A 17,835-nucleotide genomic window follows, 5' to 3' on the forward strand; every position below is an offset into this window, starting at 1 on the left:
GCCTCGAGAACCATTGATCCGTAGGAGGTCAGGTATAAAGCTCCATCCCAGCACGCTGAAGTCTGCGGGGCAGGGAGGTGAATCTGGAATTCTGACAAGTAGAATCACTGTGGAAGCGAAATCTGTGGATTGAGTAGGAATAAATACTGTCCAGGGCAAAGTTTAAATACGTTTTCTCCTGACTATTGCAGATATGTTTTTAATGATTGCTGTTTACTCTTCAGCCTTCGAGCTTACAAATCTATCTTTGTGGCAAATCCAATTATGAACTCATCAAAAATTTAAGTATTTAGGGAGAGGGCTTCATTATACAGTCATGTGAAATAAATTAGCAGCTTCTGTGACAATAATCTGAATATATATTCTTAATTGGCAGTATCTTAGCCCAGCTGTTTTAATATAGTTGATGGGAACAATGAGTCCTGAGGTTGTTTCAATAATTTTTTAAAAATCCCTCTCAAATGGCATAAGAGAGTGATAAATGTTGAATTATTTATGTTTTTAACAAGAATAAAAGCTCTGGGTCATGACTGGCAGGAGGGGCTCAGCTGAGCTTGTCTTTGCTGGAAAAATACAAAAAACATAAATGCTTGTGGTTTTCCCACCAAATACTCCAGCCCTGGTATTTTTTCCTGTGAGGGTCAGAACTTGCACAGAGCTCCCTGGGGCCGAGAACCGCTCTATTTTAGGCTCTCCGAAGGGTGCACAGCAGCAGAAGGGTGCCTGGACATCCTTGCAGAAAGCACAGCTTTGCTCCTGTGTGTGTGGAGGCCCAGGACCGAACATATAGGATAACATTTCCTTATTTTTGGCTCAGCAGTGAACGGTGTTCAGTGAAGGGAAGACACAAGTGCTGAAGGTCTCTTGGGAACAAGCTCTTTGTCAGAGAAGGTTAAAATCCAGCCAAGACAGCTGTTAAATAGATGAGCGGCATCCTCTGGAGGCCTTTGCAGTTGGGGTGGATGAATCCGGAGGAGTTTGAGTACAGGTCATGAACTCGCAGCTCACCAGACCCAACTCGCTGCCCACCTGGTCTGGTCACAGGGAAGTTCATGATATTTTCCAGCTGTCTGCGTGCTAGGGAAGAATTCCTGCATCTTTGTGTTCTTCGGTTCCTGCCGCTTGCTAGCAAACTGTTGAAGTAGGATTGCAACAAGGAGGACCACGACTCTCTGAGCTTTTCTGAACGTGCAAATAGCCTTTTCAGTGGGATGAAAAGGAAGTAGGTGGAGAGATGGTCTTAACCTTTTATTTTCTAGCTGCAGAAAAGTCACGCTCCCAGTCTGTGGCCAAGAACAGCAGAGGCCTTGGAAATCCTTCCCTGCAGACCTGCACACGTAGGGCCTACACCATCCGGGCCATAACCAGAAATGTATCCATCTTCCTTCCCGTTCTCCATGCATTTTTGTCTTTTGTGACCAAACTTAATCTGTAACATAGGATCCATTTTTTTGGTATTTAAGATGAGACAAAAAACCTGTGCAAAAAGCCCAAGCAGCAGCACGCGCACATGGAGAACATGGCGTTGTTGGCACGTGGACCATTCCAAGACCAACATAGAATGCCTGTTCTGTAGGAAGTGGTGGGGTTTTGTAGAAAGGTTTTATTTTTATTTTTTTTTCTGAAGGAATTCAGTGTTATGCAGTGGAATCCTCTCTGCAGGTGGAATTTTTGGGCTCCAGGGCTGTAGTGTGCCTGCACTTGAAAATTTGGCCATTTGTTTGGAAACAGAGATGGGCAAGTTCCAGTTCATTCATCCAAGCTGTCCTTTCTCAAGGACAAGGAGTAAGGCCAGCACAGCTGAAACACTGCAGCCAGCTCCTGAATGTTTCCAAATAAAATGCCTTGAGTAAGTTTATTTTTCCCTCTCAAACCTAAATTTAGCACCCTGGAGAAGCTGCTTTGGCAGTCAGCGGATGGTAACGATGACAAGATCGATCTGTGGATAGTTCTGGGAAGATTTGGAAAGTCCCGGTAAAACATAGTTGATTTCATTCATGTCTGCATTTTGTCCACAGCCCAAAGGTCTGCTCATGAACTTCCAATGGTCGAAAGACAAGATATTGATAGCTGCCTTGTTTATGGAGGACAACAGATGATCCTGACAGGACAGAATTTCACAGCAGAATCCAAGGTGGTGTTCACAGAGAAAACTTCAGGTAAGAGAGTTTTCTCCAACTTTTCCTGATGTGATTAGGCAAAGGTGTATCCTGCTTGGTCTCGTGGTCTCATCCTATGAATGAGTAGGCTTGAGGTGCTCACAAGTAACACTACTTAAGCGAGTAGCCCCTTTCAAGTTCATCAAAGCCAAAATGAATCTCTGGAGGTAATCGTGTAAGAAGCATTAGTCATGGAGCAAACATCTGCATTGTTGGCCTTTAATTTTTCAGGCAGTGTGGAAGAGTAAATCAAAGCCGTGTCGTAGGGAAGGCTTGTAAGAATGCAGGCACTGAGAACTAGCAGAAACAGGAAATGTTATCAAAGAAATAGGAAGACTCTTACAAGTTTCCTTGGGCTACTTTTAATCTCCTGGTTAGCAAAGACTATTGTAGAAATCTCAATTGGAATGAATATTTTTCATTGCAAATGAACTACAAACAAAGATTGATATTTACAACCTTAAAAGTGTGTGGGGTAGAAATATTTTTGTGTCAAAATAATCTTCCATCTAAGTATGAAGATAATTTTATATCATTTCATCTTCCGTATTGCTTCAGATATTTTTACATTGATAGTTTCCACATTGCTGCTTAAGAAGAATAAACATAAACATGACCAAATATTTCCCCCTAGTTTGAAGGGAAACAGTGCCTCCATTGGCAAATGAAATTCAGGGATGTGAAAGGTACTGAGGTTAAATGGAAAATAATCCAAGATGTCACAGAAAATATATAAAACCCTATTTATTGATTGGAAGCCTACTTCTTTAAGGCTTTTTTCTCTCCCATTTTGATTATCTCTTGGCAGCTGCTGGGCTCTTTGAAGTATTTGTCTCTGACTTTATTGCATATCCCTGGAACGTATCATCAAAATTTGCATGTTACATTTGCATGCCCGAGTCTCACCTTTGTGCTCACTGCGTCTGCATTGCTTTCGTGCCTGCAGATTTGCATCTCCCATTGCAGCACTGCCCTCCGGGTGGGCAGCTCCCGGCTTTCATGATGGAATCATAACACAACGGATCCCAAGGGAGTTCTCCAGGGAGCAATCCACAAAAGGAAGGATCAGACTGTAGCAAAAAAAACAAACTTAATTCAGAGTCCCCTGTCACAGCACAATATTATATTTTTTTTCAGTAGAGCTGCTTGTTTAAGAAATGTTTTGACAGAGTTTTCAGATAATCTTTTTAGGTCTTAAACAACCGCAGAGGGGGAGCGAGTGGCAGATTGGAGATTATCTGTTTTCTCTTTCCATCTTGTCTACTTAGTTGCGCAACTTAGACCTAGCTCAGGATGGTCCCAAGCCTGGACTCGTGTTGCAGGAATATTAATAACAGAATAATGAACGGGCACTGGGCTTTGTTGAGTTGCCTAGCATCACCTTTAATGCCTTTGCTGAACATTTTATTGGGCATTCATAATGGTGTGCCATAATAAACATCACCTGCTTTCTAGCTAAAGAATATCTGCCCCCAGAAAATATGTTCAGCATGGTCGAATGGTTAAAGTGGGTAGCAGAAATCCAGGTTTTCTGTTTACAGGAGAAAATGCAAACAAATGCACTCTGCTCTAATTAGTTACCTGTTCTCTCAGCACTGATACTCATTTCTTTTCTAATATCATATGTATGCAGGCATTTCATCTCACCTCACTAAGCAGTATGTGTATTTTATTGGATTTTCTACGCCCTTTTCAAAGGGGGATTTGTTTCTTTATAAATGGGCTGACCCTGTTTAACTTCCCCTTCATTAGGCTTGATTTTTTTATACTCTACATAAGGCGCTCCAGAAGGGTAACGGTGATGTCCAGGGATCCAGAAAGCGCTTTGCAAACACGAAGGGCCGGTTCTGGCACCCTGCCCTCCCGCTCGTGGCAGCGAGGCAGGGGCTGTGCAGCACCAAGAGCAGCAGCACCGAGAGCAGCAGCACCGAGAGCAGCAGCCCCGTCCCCTGCGGCCGCGCGGTCCCATCGGTGACTAGCAGAGGAGGGGGCGGCTGGAGGCCCCCGTCGAGCTGCTCGTCTCGATCCGCTGGCGTTTGTGGTTTGCAGCGAGCTCGCTGCACGCCGCGCGCCGCGGTGCAGAGCAGCGCTCCCCTGGCAGGCGCCGCGTTTAGGGGGAAAACTGTATTCCTGGAGTGCCGTAGGTGAGGGAGCTGCAGGAGCTGCAGGAGCTGCGGATCCCTAGGGGCTGCCCCAGCCCTGGCTGACTGCGGCGCATTGGAAATTAAATCTGTGTTTGGGTGATTAGAGGTTAATGAGCGTCCCAACCTGCTTGAAAATTTTCTGATTTTCTCGTTTGCACTTGTGACCTTCAGCTTCTTTTTTTTTTTTTAATAAACAGTAGAACATGGAAATGGTTGTTTCCGTGACCATGCCAGTTGCTGCTGCATGGGTAACCGCCTGCCATTAGCAACCCAGAGAAAAGTAGAACTATTTCATATATGTGACCAAAATCCGAAATACTTCTAAGTGCAGTAACAAATAGTTTTTTACACCTCTGCTCTGCTGTTCTCCAGATAGCATGCTGTTCCCTAGAAATACCTGGAAAATGAACAAATATTCCCCAAATGAGGCTGTGATGGCAATGTGAAAATAACTGGCTTGCTGTAGTGCATTGAGTGCAGATTCCCCCAGTTGCTCCCCAACCCAAAGCTCCATCTCACACCATCACATTCAGCTTGCAGCAGTAAATGGCAGCAGGAAAGGGGCTGCAGCAAAGCGCTCAGGTGAGAGCGGTGGGAGAAAGTGCCTGAGATGCTGATGCACAAGTGTCAATCACTTTCTTACTAAGCTTTAGCAACGTGCAAGCGTTCGAGCTGCAGGTTCCTTTGAACGATACCTCTTGCTGGTGAAAGATTGTAATCTTCAGCGCTTGTGAGCTCGTGAATTTGGTCGAGTCAGCCCAGCATACGGAAGCAGAGTTTGGCTCAAAGAGTTTTAAGATCCAAATGTTGCTTTAGCTCAGAGAAACAGAGCTGAGCTCATCTGAATAAATATAGCTAAGGGGAAGCAACTGCATCTGATGGCACGGCTAGAAATTTTTGAAGTGTGTGTATTCTTTAAATTCTGATGTGGGAAAGAGGGCTCGAAAAAGGCTTCTTATGGCTAGTAAAGATTTTGAATGTCCTGAAGGTCAAGGGTGTTGTGTTTGCTTGGGGCCCTGAGGTTGCAGTGCAGTTAAAAAAAGAGAAAAGGTTCGGAATTCCCCTTTTTATTTGTTTTAATTACCATGTAAAAATTTGCAAGTCCGATGCTGTTGGTTGCATTGTGTTTACTCCCATTTGTGTCCTGGTTACTGCTGCTCTGCTGCGAGCGATAGGGAAGTTTCGTGTTTCTCTGGGAGAAAAGTGCAAATGGACTGTGCTTTCCTCTGCCAAGCTCTTCTGGTGGCCACATGGACATCGTGAATCATCGCTAGGACAATGTGGGTGGTGGAGGAACAACCCAAACAGAACGCGTCCCTCTTTGGAGGGGATCCACCGCGAAGCGCCGGGGCGGGAGGCAGCGTGGGGAGAGGAGGTGGCGCCCGGCGCCCTTTGAACCGCTGCAGCTGTCCGGGGCTCCGGAGCACGGGCTCTGCAAGCCCATTTAGAACAAATCAATCTTTCCAGCCTCTGGATTCAAGGGGTGAGATTCTAGAGCCTTCTTCTCTGCCTGTCTTCACCCCAGTGACTCTCGTGATGGTGAGTTCGAAGGTGCCGCTGCTTGGAGCAGGTGGAGGTTGGCACCATGGAAGGGTTACCAGAAGTCACTGCAGGGCCAGGGCTCATCATTCCCCCCAGAATCAAATCATTCCAGTTCTTTGAAATCCTAGGACTCCTTTCAGTCTTTTAGGACTCCTTCCAGTCCTAAAAGCAAGTGAGCAGGCAGGCGCTGCGGTGATTTCACTCTCAGACTTGCACTTTTCACTGTTTCTGCTATATCTCCTGCAAACAGATGAGCACAGCAGTGCTTTCTGGTTTTGGAGTTTTCACTCTCTGGAAAAGCGCTTGTTTATAAAGCACAAAACGTTGGACTTAATGATGCTCTCAGTCTTCATGCACTGCTCTCTGCAAAACTTTAAAAGAAATTGCAGCCCACTAGAAAGCCTTTACATTCACAGGTTAGTTGGGGAGAGTAAAAATATGTTTGAAAACATATTTAATTATAGTTAAAATGCTCAGTAGATAAAAAGATGAAAAAATGAAGAATTTATAGCTTCTCACACAGCTACTCTCTGGCCTGCAGCAGTAGCTCGGTGCTTCTGGGTGCTTGGGCACAGGATTTGCCTGTGAAAAGCAGCCAGAGAGCCTGGTGAAATGGGGTGAAGTGTTTATGTGTTATGGGCTGTGGGAGCCCTCAGCAATGGATTCAGGAGCAAAGACCTTCTGGCTCTGCACGGCCTGGGAGCAATGGGGCAGCCTTGGCCAGGAGTTGGTGGGAGCCTAATTTTACCTGACAGGGTACCCCTTTAATCTGAAATTACTCCTTGTGTTTGGAGCATGTGAAGTTCTAACTAGTTTATATGAAATAATTGTGCTGTCTTGCAGTTTTCTTGGTAGTTCAGATGAGCACACAATCCCTAGCATCTTCTCTGCTCATTTTGTAGCAGGAGTCCAGCATTTAAAGCTGGATATTTCTAGGTGGATGCATGCACATCATCTCTGCTCTAAACCTGCAAAGTGATGAGATGATGCTAGGAGTAAATGTTAACTGTCCATGTTGGGAGGCCCATATGATTTTTACATTAGCTAAAGGTCTTGCAGGTTACTCTGCTCTCCTTATGCCTTGCAGCGCTCCCAAGCAGAGGGGGCTGCAAAGTGGAGTCCAAACTTGGTTGTTTTCCTGCCAAAAAGATGTCAAACTTCAGCATCAAGGCACAGAACTGGGCAGGAGCAGGGAGGTTTCGCTCTGCTCAGTTTTCTCTTTGCCCTTTTAAGCAAAAGGGGAAGGTATCTCAGTAAATCCCATCATTTGGGAACTCTGAAGAGCAGCAAGTGCTGTGCAGGGTGACTGGGAAACCTCCTGCCTTTCCTCGCTTCTGTCACTGCTGGAAGCTCTGCAGCCCTTCCTGCCCTCAGGTTTGCCCCTTGGCTGGAATGCACCCCCTGCCCCAGGTGTTCTTGTAATCCCACGGGGCAACTGGTGGGCGTTGAACGGGGGATCCCAGAAAAACACTGCAAAACAGGAAAAAATCTAAGGCTCCCATGCTCAAAAATGCACAAGAGTGTAGCTGCAGAAACTGAGTTGCCATAGCTCAGCGAGACAGGGTGGAATCCAGTGTTTTGGAAGGTTTCCCCGTATGACACAAGATTTTGGAATTTTACAGCTGGTAAATCCTTATTAACATAGGCAGCCACTACTGGCCTGGATTCCCTGGCTCTCTGCTTACTATGGGGGCGCCTAGTGGAAGTGTGCCCGGTCCTGATTATTCAGCTTTGAATCTTAATTGTTTAAAGAGAATATTAAAAAATAATAAGAATTCTTGGACTAAGCAAGCGGCAGAGAGGGAGAGGAGCTCCCATCACCTGTTGACAGAAAATTGATCATATAAAAAGCTGGCATGGGGAGTGGAATTCCCTATTCTCCCACTTAGTCATCGCATCCTGGTGTGACTCATTTTATTACATGGAGGTTCCCAGTGGTTTTATTTTGAGTGGAGCTTTTGTTTAATAATTTATACACACACTCACACAATCTTTAAAAGAAAAAAAAAAAAAGGAACAAATCTATTTCGATGAATTGGTATAAGGAATTATTTGGAAGAGCTCTGGAATGACAGACTGCCCCTGCTGCTTCCCTGCTCAACTACTGTATCTATGTTTTATTTTACTGCAAGCTGAGTTCCTCAACAATAGATGGGGGGGAAATCTCCTCTAGACTTGTTCTCACTGTGCAAAATGTCAGATTTGGGGCTGGGCTGGATGGTGGATGACTAATCTGTTGGCCTTTTACCTCCCAGACCTTGACTTGTATCTTTGGCCTGGGTGACTCAAACTCGTGTTCCAGTGAAATGAAGGCACTGGCCTCAGCTCAGAGCTGAATTAACTGCAGTGGGCAGTCTTGGTTCAGAAAGAAAAAGAAATCCGTGGAAATGAAGCTCAGTGAAAAAGGCAATAGCTCTTCTTTTGTGAATAGTGAATTCATTCATGCCATGTTTGCTCTCAAGTTTGAAAACCATCCTGAAGGAAAAGCTTTTAAGGAGACAACTGCCCTGCAGACAGGGTCTAAGCACCTTGTGCTGGCATGAACCTCCCCAGCCGCAGCCGGGATTCGTCCCACCAAAGAGCAGCAGAGACTTGGTGCAAGTTGTCCCCTGCCTGCAAAGTCTCCCCATCTCCAAAGTGCCATCTGATCCGCTAGGAAGTGTTCGTTTTTCCTTGTTCTCGGGGTGGTTTAAGAGGTCGCCTTGATCGTTTTCCAGGGATGCCTGCAATCCGCTGCGGAAAGCTGACACAGATAATGTGTGTGCCTTTTTGGAAGACCTTCCAAGGAACACAGTGAATAGGGACGATTCATAGCCAACCCAAAGGGAACTCTGCAGAGATGTTTAGTGAGAACAGCTGCCCCCAGCTCCACGCTGGGTTTCTGTGATGAACTAGCCCCATTTGCTGCCTGGGAAGGAGGTAACAGGTTGTTCATTAAGAAATCGGTGCAATGCTTGACTGAAAAGCAGTGCACATTTGCAAGCATAAAATCACAGGCGGGCACAGAATCACATGCAGAATCAGCACAATAGTCCACTTAGTCTTCAGTTGGAGAGACTTGCAAAGAAAATTTCCTGAACCTCTCAGTCCATCAGTCATGCTTGTTCAAATAAAGCAGTAAGTTTGTTTCTCTGCTAGTTACTGACCCCAGAGTCATGAATAAAGGATCGTGAATAATGTGTAAAGGCTGTAGCCAGTTTGAGAGAACCTTTAATTGGCTAATTAAAAAAAGCCCTATAAGGGACTGCAAAGAATCACCCAAAATGTTCCTAATGCAGCCTGACGTTTTGATTTTCCCCAAAGTTTGAAGCAAGACTTTTGGTATGATCCTGGTTTGGGTTAGAGAGGGTAGAATTACCTTCTTCCAACAACTCATTCATTCCTCCAAAGAGTGCTGACACAATCAGATCTCTCATCAGGGCTTAATGCTAAGTCTCATAGCCCTGAAGCAGCACAAAAATCTCTATTTCCTCAATGTTTCACTGACCTGTGGTGTTAAACACTTGCCAAATAAGACAAACCATTAAATGAGCAGGGAGCCACAACAGTAAAATCCTGCGGGAGGCAGCCATGGTGGGTAAGACGTTGGGGTTACAAATCCAGAAATCTTCGTCTTTAGTGGAACCACTGCTGTTTTCCTGGCTTTGACAGCGTGTTCCCAGGTGAGCCATGCGTGTGGTGGGATCATGTTGGAGGAGGCGCTGGCCGCAGAGTGCAGCTCTTTGGAGGGGCCCGGCACCGCTTGCAGCGCGCGCGCTCTGCGCGTCTTCATGATCGCTCTTGCAACGCTTCATCAAAAATGGTGCTGATTTGCAGTTTCATCTCGGTTGAAGCAGGTTTAATTTATGCAATAATCAGCTCTTTGTAACCTTTTATTAAATTATCAGCTGGGGCTTAGTCGTCTTGGTCTGTAAGCAGGGAGGCGAGTGGTGGTTTGCCTGGTTTGTGGCAGGGCGCCGCTGTGGCGTTCAGGCATCCTGGGTCCGGCCATCATCTCAGCATTATTATTTCTAGTACATCCATCTTGAGAATGAAAATCACATCTTTGCTGGGGACTTTCTTCAATTATTCCCTTCAATGAATTCTAAAAAATCTCCTTTATGTATGTTTTAAAGATGACAAATTTGCTAAGCTGATAGTTTTGTGGAAGTTTTCTCTGTACCAAATTTCCCCACATTTGCTATGGATGGATCTTGCACTTCTTTTTAATATAGTCTTCCTGCTTTTGGTTAGCTCTCTGAGTGTGCATAATCAAAAGATTTCTCATCATTTTTGGCAAAAAATAGTAAGTTGGAGGGGTATTTATGAACGCACTTGTATTTCTCATTTTATTCCTGACCTCCTTCATCTTTCTGCCAAAAGCTCCGTCTAATGTGTGTATCCAGAGAAGTTAAAGCAAAAGCAAATATTGATTGTCTCAAATTAAAGTTTGTACATTCACAACTATAAAAGTGAAGCAGCGAGACAGATGGAGCCACATCATGATATTTAAACATAAAGGTCAGTGAGTGAGCTGCAGAATGGTTATATTCAACAGTGCTTTGGTGCTTAAAGACCAGGAATTGCCACTGCTGACAGATCTGTTAGAAACCTGTTCAGCTGCTGCGAGATGGGGTATGATATCCAAACAGAAGCATCAATCATCATTAGAACGATACCTCCCATGCACGTAGTTCTTGTTTGGTTGGGATTAGTGTCATTCTTGCTGTGGACTCCACCTAAGCATCGTTTGATTTTTATGGTTGGCTTCATTAGCTCCTAGTGCTTTTTCAGTGGCTCAGTTACTAAATCAAATCAACTGCAATCGCAGTTGCAGATGCCTCACAGGCCCCCTGGACACGGCAGATGATTCTGAGACCCAGTTCTCCTTTATTTTATGCATTTTGGACAGGCCAATCCTTTTGATTTCTACGTTCTATGTGCAGTTAATGCTGTTATGTCAGCACAGACTGTTTGAAGTTAAGCAGTGCAGAGACAAAGATGAAAACATTCTGCCTGGGGGCAAAACAGCGTCAAATGCTCCCGTGTGGCTGTCCTTGCTGTCGGGATACCCTCCTCCTTCACTGCTTGCAGAGCCCCGACGCACGGCTCTATCCGATCGGTTATTTCATGACGTTTTTTGCTGTTTCCTCCTCTTTCCTTCAGAGGGTCTCAGAATTCTGGCTTGGGAGTTTTGGTGGGAGAAGGTCTGTTAATGTGGTGGCTGTTCCCAAGGTTTCCCTAGGAAGGGAATGTCCCTGTGAAGCATCACGGTGTCTGTCTGTGATGGGGAGAGTCCCCATCCCCAAGGGGCAGTGACTCATGGGTGACTCACGGGGCCTTCCTCGCTGCGTCTCCTCCTCCTCATCGGGTGAGCGGCATCCCAACCCTCCGAGTGCCTCTGCCAGTTCTGGGAGCAGGGGATAACTCTCTCCCGAAAATGCGTTTAAAAAATACAAAATGCATTTAAAAAGCACATTTCCCTTTCTGCCAGAGGCAGAAGTGCTTAAATAACAGAGGACAAAAGCAGCTCTTGCAGGATTTCCAAGCATCAGGAAAACTAAAAGTGCTGCGAGAAGAAGTGTTTTTCTATGAGACTTGCACCTCTGCGGTGCCAAACCCGGGCACGCGGGCTGGGAACCCACCAGTGGAAACGCAGCCCAGCGGATTCCTCCCCCTCTAAAACAAACAGCAGCCTTGTGGCTACAGCACTGTGTGTCACGCCAGCTGTTTTGGATACGTGTCCCCCATTCATTTTAAAATCAAGTTTTCTAAAAGGTACACAGCATCTTTTTTCCATCAGTATTTTTCTCCAGAAAATTACTTGCTTAAAAGACTTAGCACAATATTATAAAAATCAAAGCGGTAGGCACTAAAATTAAGGGTTTTTTTTTTCCTTTTTAATTTTTTTTTAAGGAAAGCATTGCTAAAGGATATTCTGTGAAGGGTGGATGACAGTGGATTTAAGAAATATTTTGTAGCCAGACGAAGCACCCAGTCTGTATGCAAATACTCTGTCTGCCACTACTAACGTGCTGTTATGGTGCTGCATTACTTTGATGATATTCCATAGGAAGAGATCAGATTTTATTTTACTCTATAAATACAACTTTATGTAGCTCAGAATTGAGAGATGAGCTCATGGATATAATTAAGAGCAGAAAGGCTCCCAGTGGGTCCAAGACAAAAGTCATTGCACATGTGCTGAGCTACTGCTGGGGTGGATATTGAGTCTGTTGCTGTGCCTGGAGCTGGACTGGAAGCCCAGGGTACTTGGAAGCCTGGAGTGGTGGCAGTGCAAAGGTGCAGGTCCCCTGTCAGAGATGCAGAGTTTGCTCCTTCATCAGGGGAGATGCCTCTCTGGACAGCACGTGACTAGATTTCGTTTCACATGTGTAAGAAATGGATATAAATACTAAGAATGTGAGAGTAACAGAAATCAAGCACTGCATGGAGCTGGTGTCCCAACTAAGGTAGCCACAAGCTACCGTACCAGGTCGCCTCACTGGTGGTGACCCCACCAGTCAAGCTGCCTGCAATCCAGTTTGGCAAAAAGCACGTGTTGTCCTTGTGCTGAAAATTTAATTTCTCAGTTCAGCAAATTTATTCAAATACAGTTAATTCTAATATGTACGTAAGCCTTTTCCTGCCCAGAGAAGCATTCAAGGATATATTAAAATTAAATGGTGTTACTTTAGTTAGGACTGGAAAGATGTTTAATTTTAAGTGAGTTTTGAGAGTTTTGCTATCAGTTTTGAGAGTTTTGTTAACCTTATGCCCTTACTTTGTCTTTTTTTTTTTTTGGTCATTCTGTGATTTTTTGAAAACGCAGTGAAGTTAATCCTGTGATATTCTTTTAGATGGGCAGCAGATCTGGGAGATGGAGGCCACGGTGGATAAAGATAAGAGCCAGCCTGTAAGTATGCGGGTCGCTGGGTGTCCTCTCCCGGGGCGCCTCACACAGCAGCTTGTATTCAAGGGGTAGTTTTCAAAGAGTGTCTCCAGCTTGCTGTGATGAGCAAATGTCAAATGCTTCGGCAATAAATGTGTGGCAAAAAGAAACTATTCATTTAGCAGCAACCCTCAGCAAGTTGAACAACTGCTGGATTTTGTGCTCTCGCAGAGGACTCTATTGTATCAGCCTGGGTTTGAAAGCCCACTGCAGGATGCTGGCGGGTCTGACTTCCTCTCACTTGGGTGGAAGTCTTGGGTGCTCTGTGCTTTGCAGGACAGGATTTGTGCTATATTATTTAAAATTAATGTTGGTCTTTCGAGGGAATGAGCCTCTTTGTTCGCTTTGCTTAATGGGACCTCACTGGGCCTTGGAGGAGCTGGTACTTGCATTGCCGTGGGCCACCCTGCTCTTGCGGAAGAGACCGGGACGCTCCCTCTGAGCTTCCTTGGAAGGGAGATCCGGCTGTGTATAAGTAATAAGCCTATAGAGTAATCAAGTTTATTGTAACAAAAACAGAGGAATTTGTGCAATGCACAGATGTTTATCAAGCACAGGATGATTAACAGCGCCGATGCAGCCTTTATGACCATTCTGTGTATTTTGTTTGTAGCTGAGACTTCTCAAGTTTAGAACAACATCAGTACCATAGAGGATGCTTAGAAATACCAGAAATTTCTAGTAGCAGAAATTTTCAAGTTCTGCTCTATCCACCCTTTCTTTGCTTCTTCCTCATATGTCCTTCTTTTTAGGGATGTGTAGGAAGATTTCCTTTACCCTGAATGTGTAACAGGAAGGATGCGCCTAACAATCTGCTGTTGGCTGCACTTACAGATTAGGTGTTTTTGCCTTTTGTCATTTCAGAGCATGCTTTTTGTAGAAATACCAGAATACCGTAACAAGCACATCCGCACACCTGTGAAGGTGAATTTCTATGTCATCAATGGGAAGAGAAAAAGAAGCCAACCCCAGCATTTTACCTACCACCCAGGTAATTCCCAAGGACAGAGCAAGTTGTCATTATATCTCGGGAGCCAGATTTTATTTTTTGCCATTCTGTTTTTTTTTGTTTTTCCAACATTATCTGGGGATCTAAATTTTACCAATTTAATTCAGAGATGCAGTTAAGCACTCAACAAATGTTTGGTTTAAAAGATGCCTATGATTTAGGAGCGGGAATTTCCCATAAATCCTGGCAGGGGACTGATCTTGCCCCACTCAGCTGATGGGAGTTTGCCAACAGCTTCAGTGGGAGCAGATCAGTCTGCGACATGATGTGACCCTGTGAAAACAGCAGGCACTGCCTTCCCCAGCTGACATGTACCACACTAAGATAACATCAGATCTGGGAAAATAACAAGGGCTTGGTGTGGAGGAAGAGCAGCAATATAGACTTTCAGAATGAGCTTGGTTGAGAAAAACATGAGCACTTTTGTGATGTTCTTCCCCTTGGGAATTGATGAGCAATCTCACAATAAACGCAACAGGATTGCTAATGAGATTCCCAGAATATATCTGCTTTGGCTGGGAGAAAAATATTGTGAGAAAATCAGAGTATTGTGCTTGCAAAAACAGAAAGCACAGAATAACAGTATGAGATTTTTTGCAAGCTTCAGACTTAATTACAAACTTAATTCCACTAGTTTCCAAGGATGGACAAACATTTGTACTGGTTTTTATTTCAGGGTCTTCTAGCCTAAAATTCTCTGCTCATCTCCCTGAATTTATGATTCATGTAGGGCATTGCTGTTTCATCACACATGAATTGTATAGTTGTTACATTGCCAAACAGTGGAATACTATTGAGAAATTTAGGATTATTTCAATATGAACTTTCAAATAGACCACTTCAGAGAAGGAAACCTTATACTTCCGTAATGAAACCCCTTTGCATGACCATCATATGGTTTCCGCGGTATGGTACCTCTGTACTGAGTTTTAGGAAACATTTTAAATTTTTTTAAAAAGGCAGTAAAAAAGTTAGTATTTGTCTACAGAGAACCATTGTTTATCCACACCAAGATTCACCCACATTTTACTAAAGTAGAAATTTTGATCTTTTAAACGCAGATGTCCAAAAGGTGTTCAGCTGTCAGTACTGAGGGAGATCCATGCGGCAAGGGGACTAAAAAAATCACCCTAAGAGTTCAATTAATTTCAGCTCTGCCTAATTCAGTGTTGGACCAAAAAATGAGGAGCTGAATGCTCCATAGGAATTGTTTTATTCAGCTTTTCTTTGAGATGGAAATGCTGCAAGAAACACCTACTATTGGCTTCTTTTGCTTATGTTCCATCTAGAATGGCATTTAAGTGAATTACAATGAGTTAAAATACTGAATTTTAAAATTTTCAGAAACGTATGTTTAAATTGTTGGGTAGACATTTTCATGTCCATCTTAATACAGAATGTTTTCATGAGGGTCTCCTATGATTGCAATGACATGTTTTATTAAACCTAATAGCAAGGAGATAAGAGCTCACACGTGCAAACCTTGTAAATGACTTAAATCTTTTATTACTTCAAGGAAAACCTCTGTTTCTCGCAGCTTGTTACGAATAACATCCTTTGCATGCTTTATTCTAGTACCATCAATCAAAACAGAGCCCATTGATGACTATGATCCAGCCTTAATCTGCAATACAGTACACAGTGGTCTGGGAACAGTAACACAGCCTTACTATTCACAGCACACAATGGTCACCGAGTCCCCTTCCTGTCTTGTGGCCACTATGGCCCCCTGCCAGCAGTTGCGCTCAGGCATTTCTTCTCCTGATTCTCGATACCATCAGCAGAATCCAGCCGCCGTAATATACCAAAGAAGCAAGAGCCTTAGCCCAAGCCAGCTGGGCTACCAGCAGTCCAGCTTGATGGCCACACCGGTGGCTATTTCAGATGCCCACAGGTCAGTGCTGGTGCATGCCGGTTCCCCAGGCCAAACTTCAGGAGTGCTCCACCACTCTCCAGGCAACCAGCAGTCTTCTCCTGTGATCCACTATTCTCCAACCAACCAGCAGCTGAGGTGTGGAAGTCACCAGGAATTTCAGCACATCATGTGCTGCGAAAATTTTACATCCAATGTTGCAAGATCCAGCCAGCCCCAAGTCAGTCAAGCACAAAGGTTAAGTCCAAGTTCGTACCCTACCGTGATTCAGCAGCAGGCAGCCTCAGGCCAGCGAGCAGCAAAAAATGGACCACCAGGTAGCGACCAGAAAGAAGTGTTACCAGCTGGAGTCACTATTAAGCAGGAGCAGAATCTGGACCAAGCGTACCTGGATGACGGTAAGCACCACTCTTTTCTTGTGTGGATTGGTTTGTTGGAGGGAGGGGAGGATTTATGACTTACAAATCCTACCTGTTCCTCTGCACAAAAGCAATGTGGCCTTCTTTTGATGGGGGGTTGATCTTTTGCTCATGAAATTTTGTGGTTTAGTCTTTCATCAGTGGCAGTTTGGTAGGTAGCAATGCACTTTGGCAATGGGGCAAAAGAAACTGTTCTGCAGAGAGACCCTGTCTTGCTTCATGACAGGGAGGGAACCATCAGGTCTTAAGATGCTGCCATTTTGTTTCCGTTTGCCAAACGTTGCTTTGGAAAATGGAGAAACTGAAACAAAATGCACTTTTTAATTTTTTTTTAAATTATTATTCATATCAGGGCAAAGTCCACTTTGTAAAACGCTTTTGTACATTTTGTACCAAAAAAAAAGCCTATTGAACAGTCTATCAAGGGCTGTAATGAATGGGGTAGTGCTGCAGGCAAAACTTTTGCAGATGTTCCAGATGAACAGTAGGACATTGATAAGTAAAACAGTGCTGTTTCTTTGTCGTGGGCCCAGCAGATTTAGCCTTTAGGAATGAATATAACTTAGAGCACAGCTTTCTTTGAACGCATCCTGCTTACTCGTAGGTAGGCAGCTATTGGGAAGCTGGTTGATTAGTTCTTTTATTAAAGTAGTATCCTTGCAAGAGGAAATTTTCTTAGCTTCAGGTAGTGAGCACTCTGTGGCTGTATCATGTGCAACTTTTATTGCCCTTTTTGCAGGGAGAGTAGGATCTGGAGTGTTTACCCCCTTTGCCTGTGTTTGCAAATGTGGTTGATTTGGCTTTGGTGCAATCACAGGAAAATCTGGATAACTTTTTACTGTCTGGAGAGGGAATGTTACTAGTGTTGAATTGAGATTTAATAGTGATTTTGATTTAGGAGATTTTGCTGAATCTGAAATAAAATAAAAGGCATTTTGCATTCAAGGACTGGAATACAAAGCAAGATAATTCTGATAGCAAAGCTGAACACTGGATTTTAAGATGCTTTTATTATGAGAAGCTGAGAGATTCTTCCACGTTTCTAGAAATACTTGATACAGACCTTGTAACAGAAATAGAAAAGAAGGAAATGTGAAGTTAAAGCTGACAAGTTTTAGACATGAGCCAGAATCCAATTAAATGAACTCCAAAAGTGGACTGTGAAATTGATTTCATTGGGTTTCGAATCAGATCGGTGACATCTCACGCTACGCACCTTGCACAGGATGCTCTGCACTCCACACAGTTGGGGTAGAATTAGCAGGTGTTAGAAATGAAATCCCTAGTTTTTGCTCAGCAGACCGGGTCATCCCGAATTCATCTGAAAACAGAGATTAATTTATCAGTCATAACACCCCATTCAGGCAAGGTGAGTCTGGTCCCTTGCCATCGCTTTGCTGGCTGCAGGGAGTTGACATGTTTAAGAAGTCTGGCTGGGGAGAACGGTGATTTACTTTAGGACTTTTGTGCAATATTTGATTCTAAAATGTTCAGCACTTGAATTGAAAAGCCACTTTGTTTGCTGCTGGGGAAAAGTGACTCATAACATAACAAAAGCCATATTTTTGCTAACTAGAAAGTTTATTTTTTGCTTTATAGTATTAAAAGAAACCAAACCAAAAGGATTATGGAGGTTTTACCCGCAAATCCCTTTTATCCAGAAAGCTCTTCTAAGATAACATGAGCCGTTAGGTCTTGCTGTGATGTTTCCTGGGTGGTTGCTCAGGTGATGGCTTCGCCGTTGGGTCCAGCACAAGC

At 44.1% G+C, this 17,835-nt stretch overlaps 1 protein-coding gene across 1 annotated transcript in view; it reads left to right on the forward strand.

The window, feature by feature from the left end:
* The window catches only part of NFATC2 (nuclear factor of activated T cells 2), a 75,453-nt gene that overhangs the window by 33,408 nt on the left and 24,210 nt on the right, over positions 1-17,835 (forward strand). The window contains exons 6-9 of the mRNA XM_088528425.1: positions 2,019-2,159; positions 12,685-12,740; positions 13,641-13,767; positions 15,361-16,056. Of these exons, the coding sequence (XP_088384551.1) occupies positions 2,019-2,159; positions 12,685-12,740; positions 13,641-13,767; positions 15,361-16,056 (1,020 nt within the window). The remainder of the gene's footprint in view (positions 1-2,018; positions 2,160-12,684; positions 12,741-13,640; positions 13,768-15,360; positions 16,057-17,835) is intronic.

The sequence above is a fragment of the Tinamus guttatus genome, unplaced genomic scaffold (genome assembly GCF_059628265.1).
Source record: "Tinamus guttatus ecotype Peru unplaced genomic scaffold, ASM5962826v1 Tinamus_guttatus_pri_ptg000027l, whole genome shotgun sequence".
NCBI lineage: Eukaryota > Metazoa > Chordata > Aves > Tinamiformes > Tinamidae > Tinamus > Tinamus guttatus.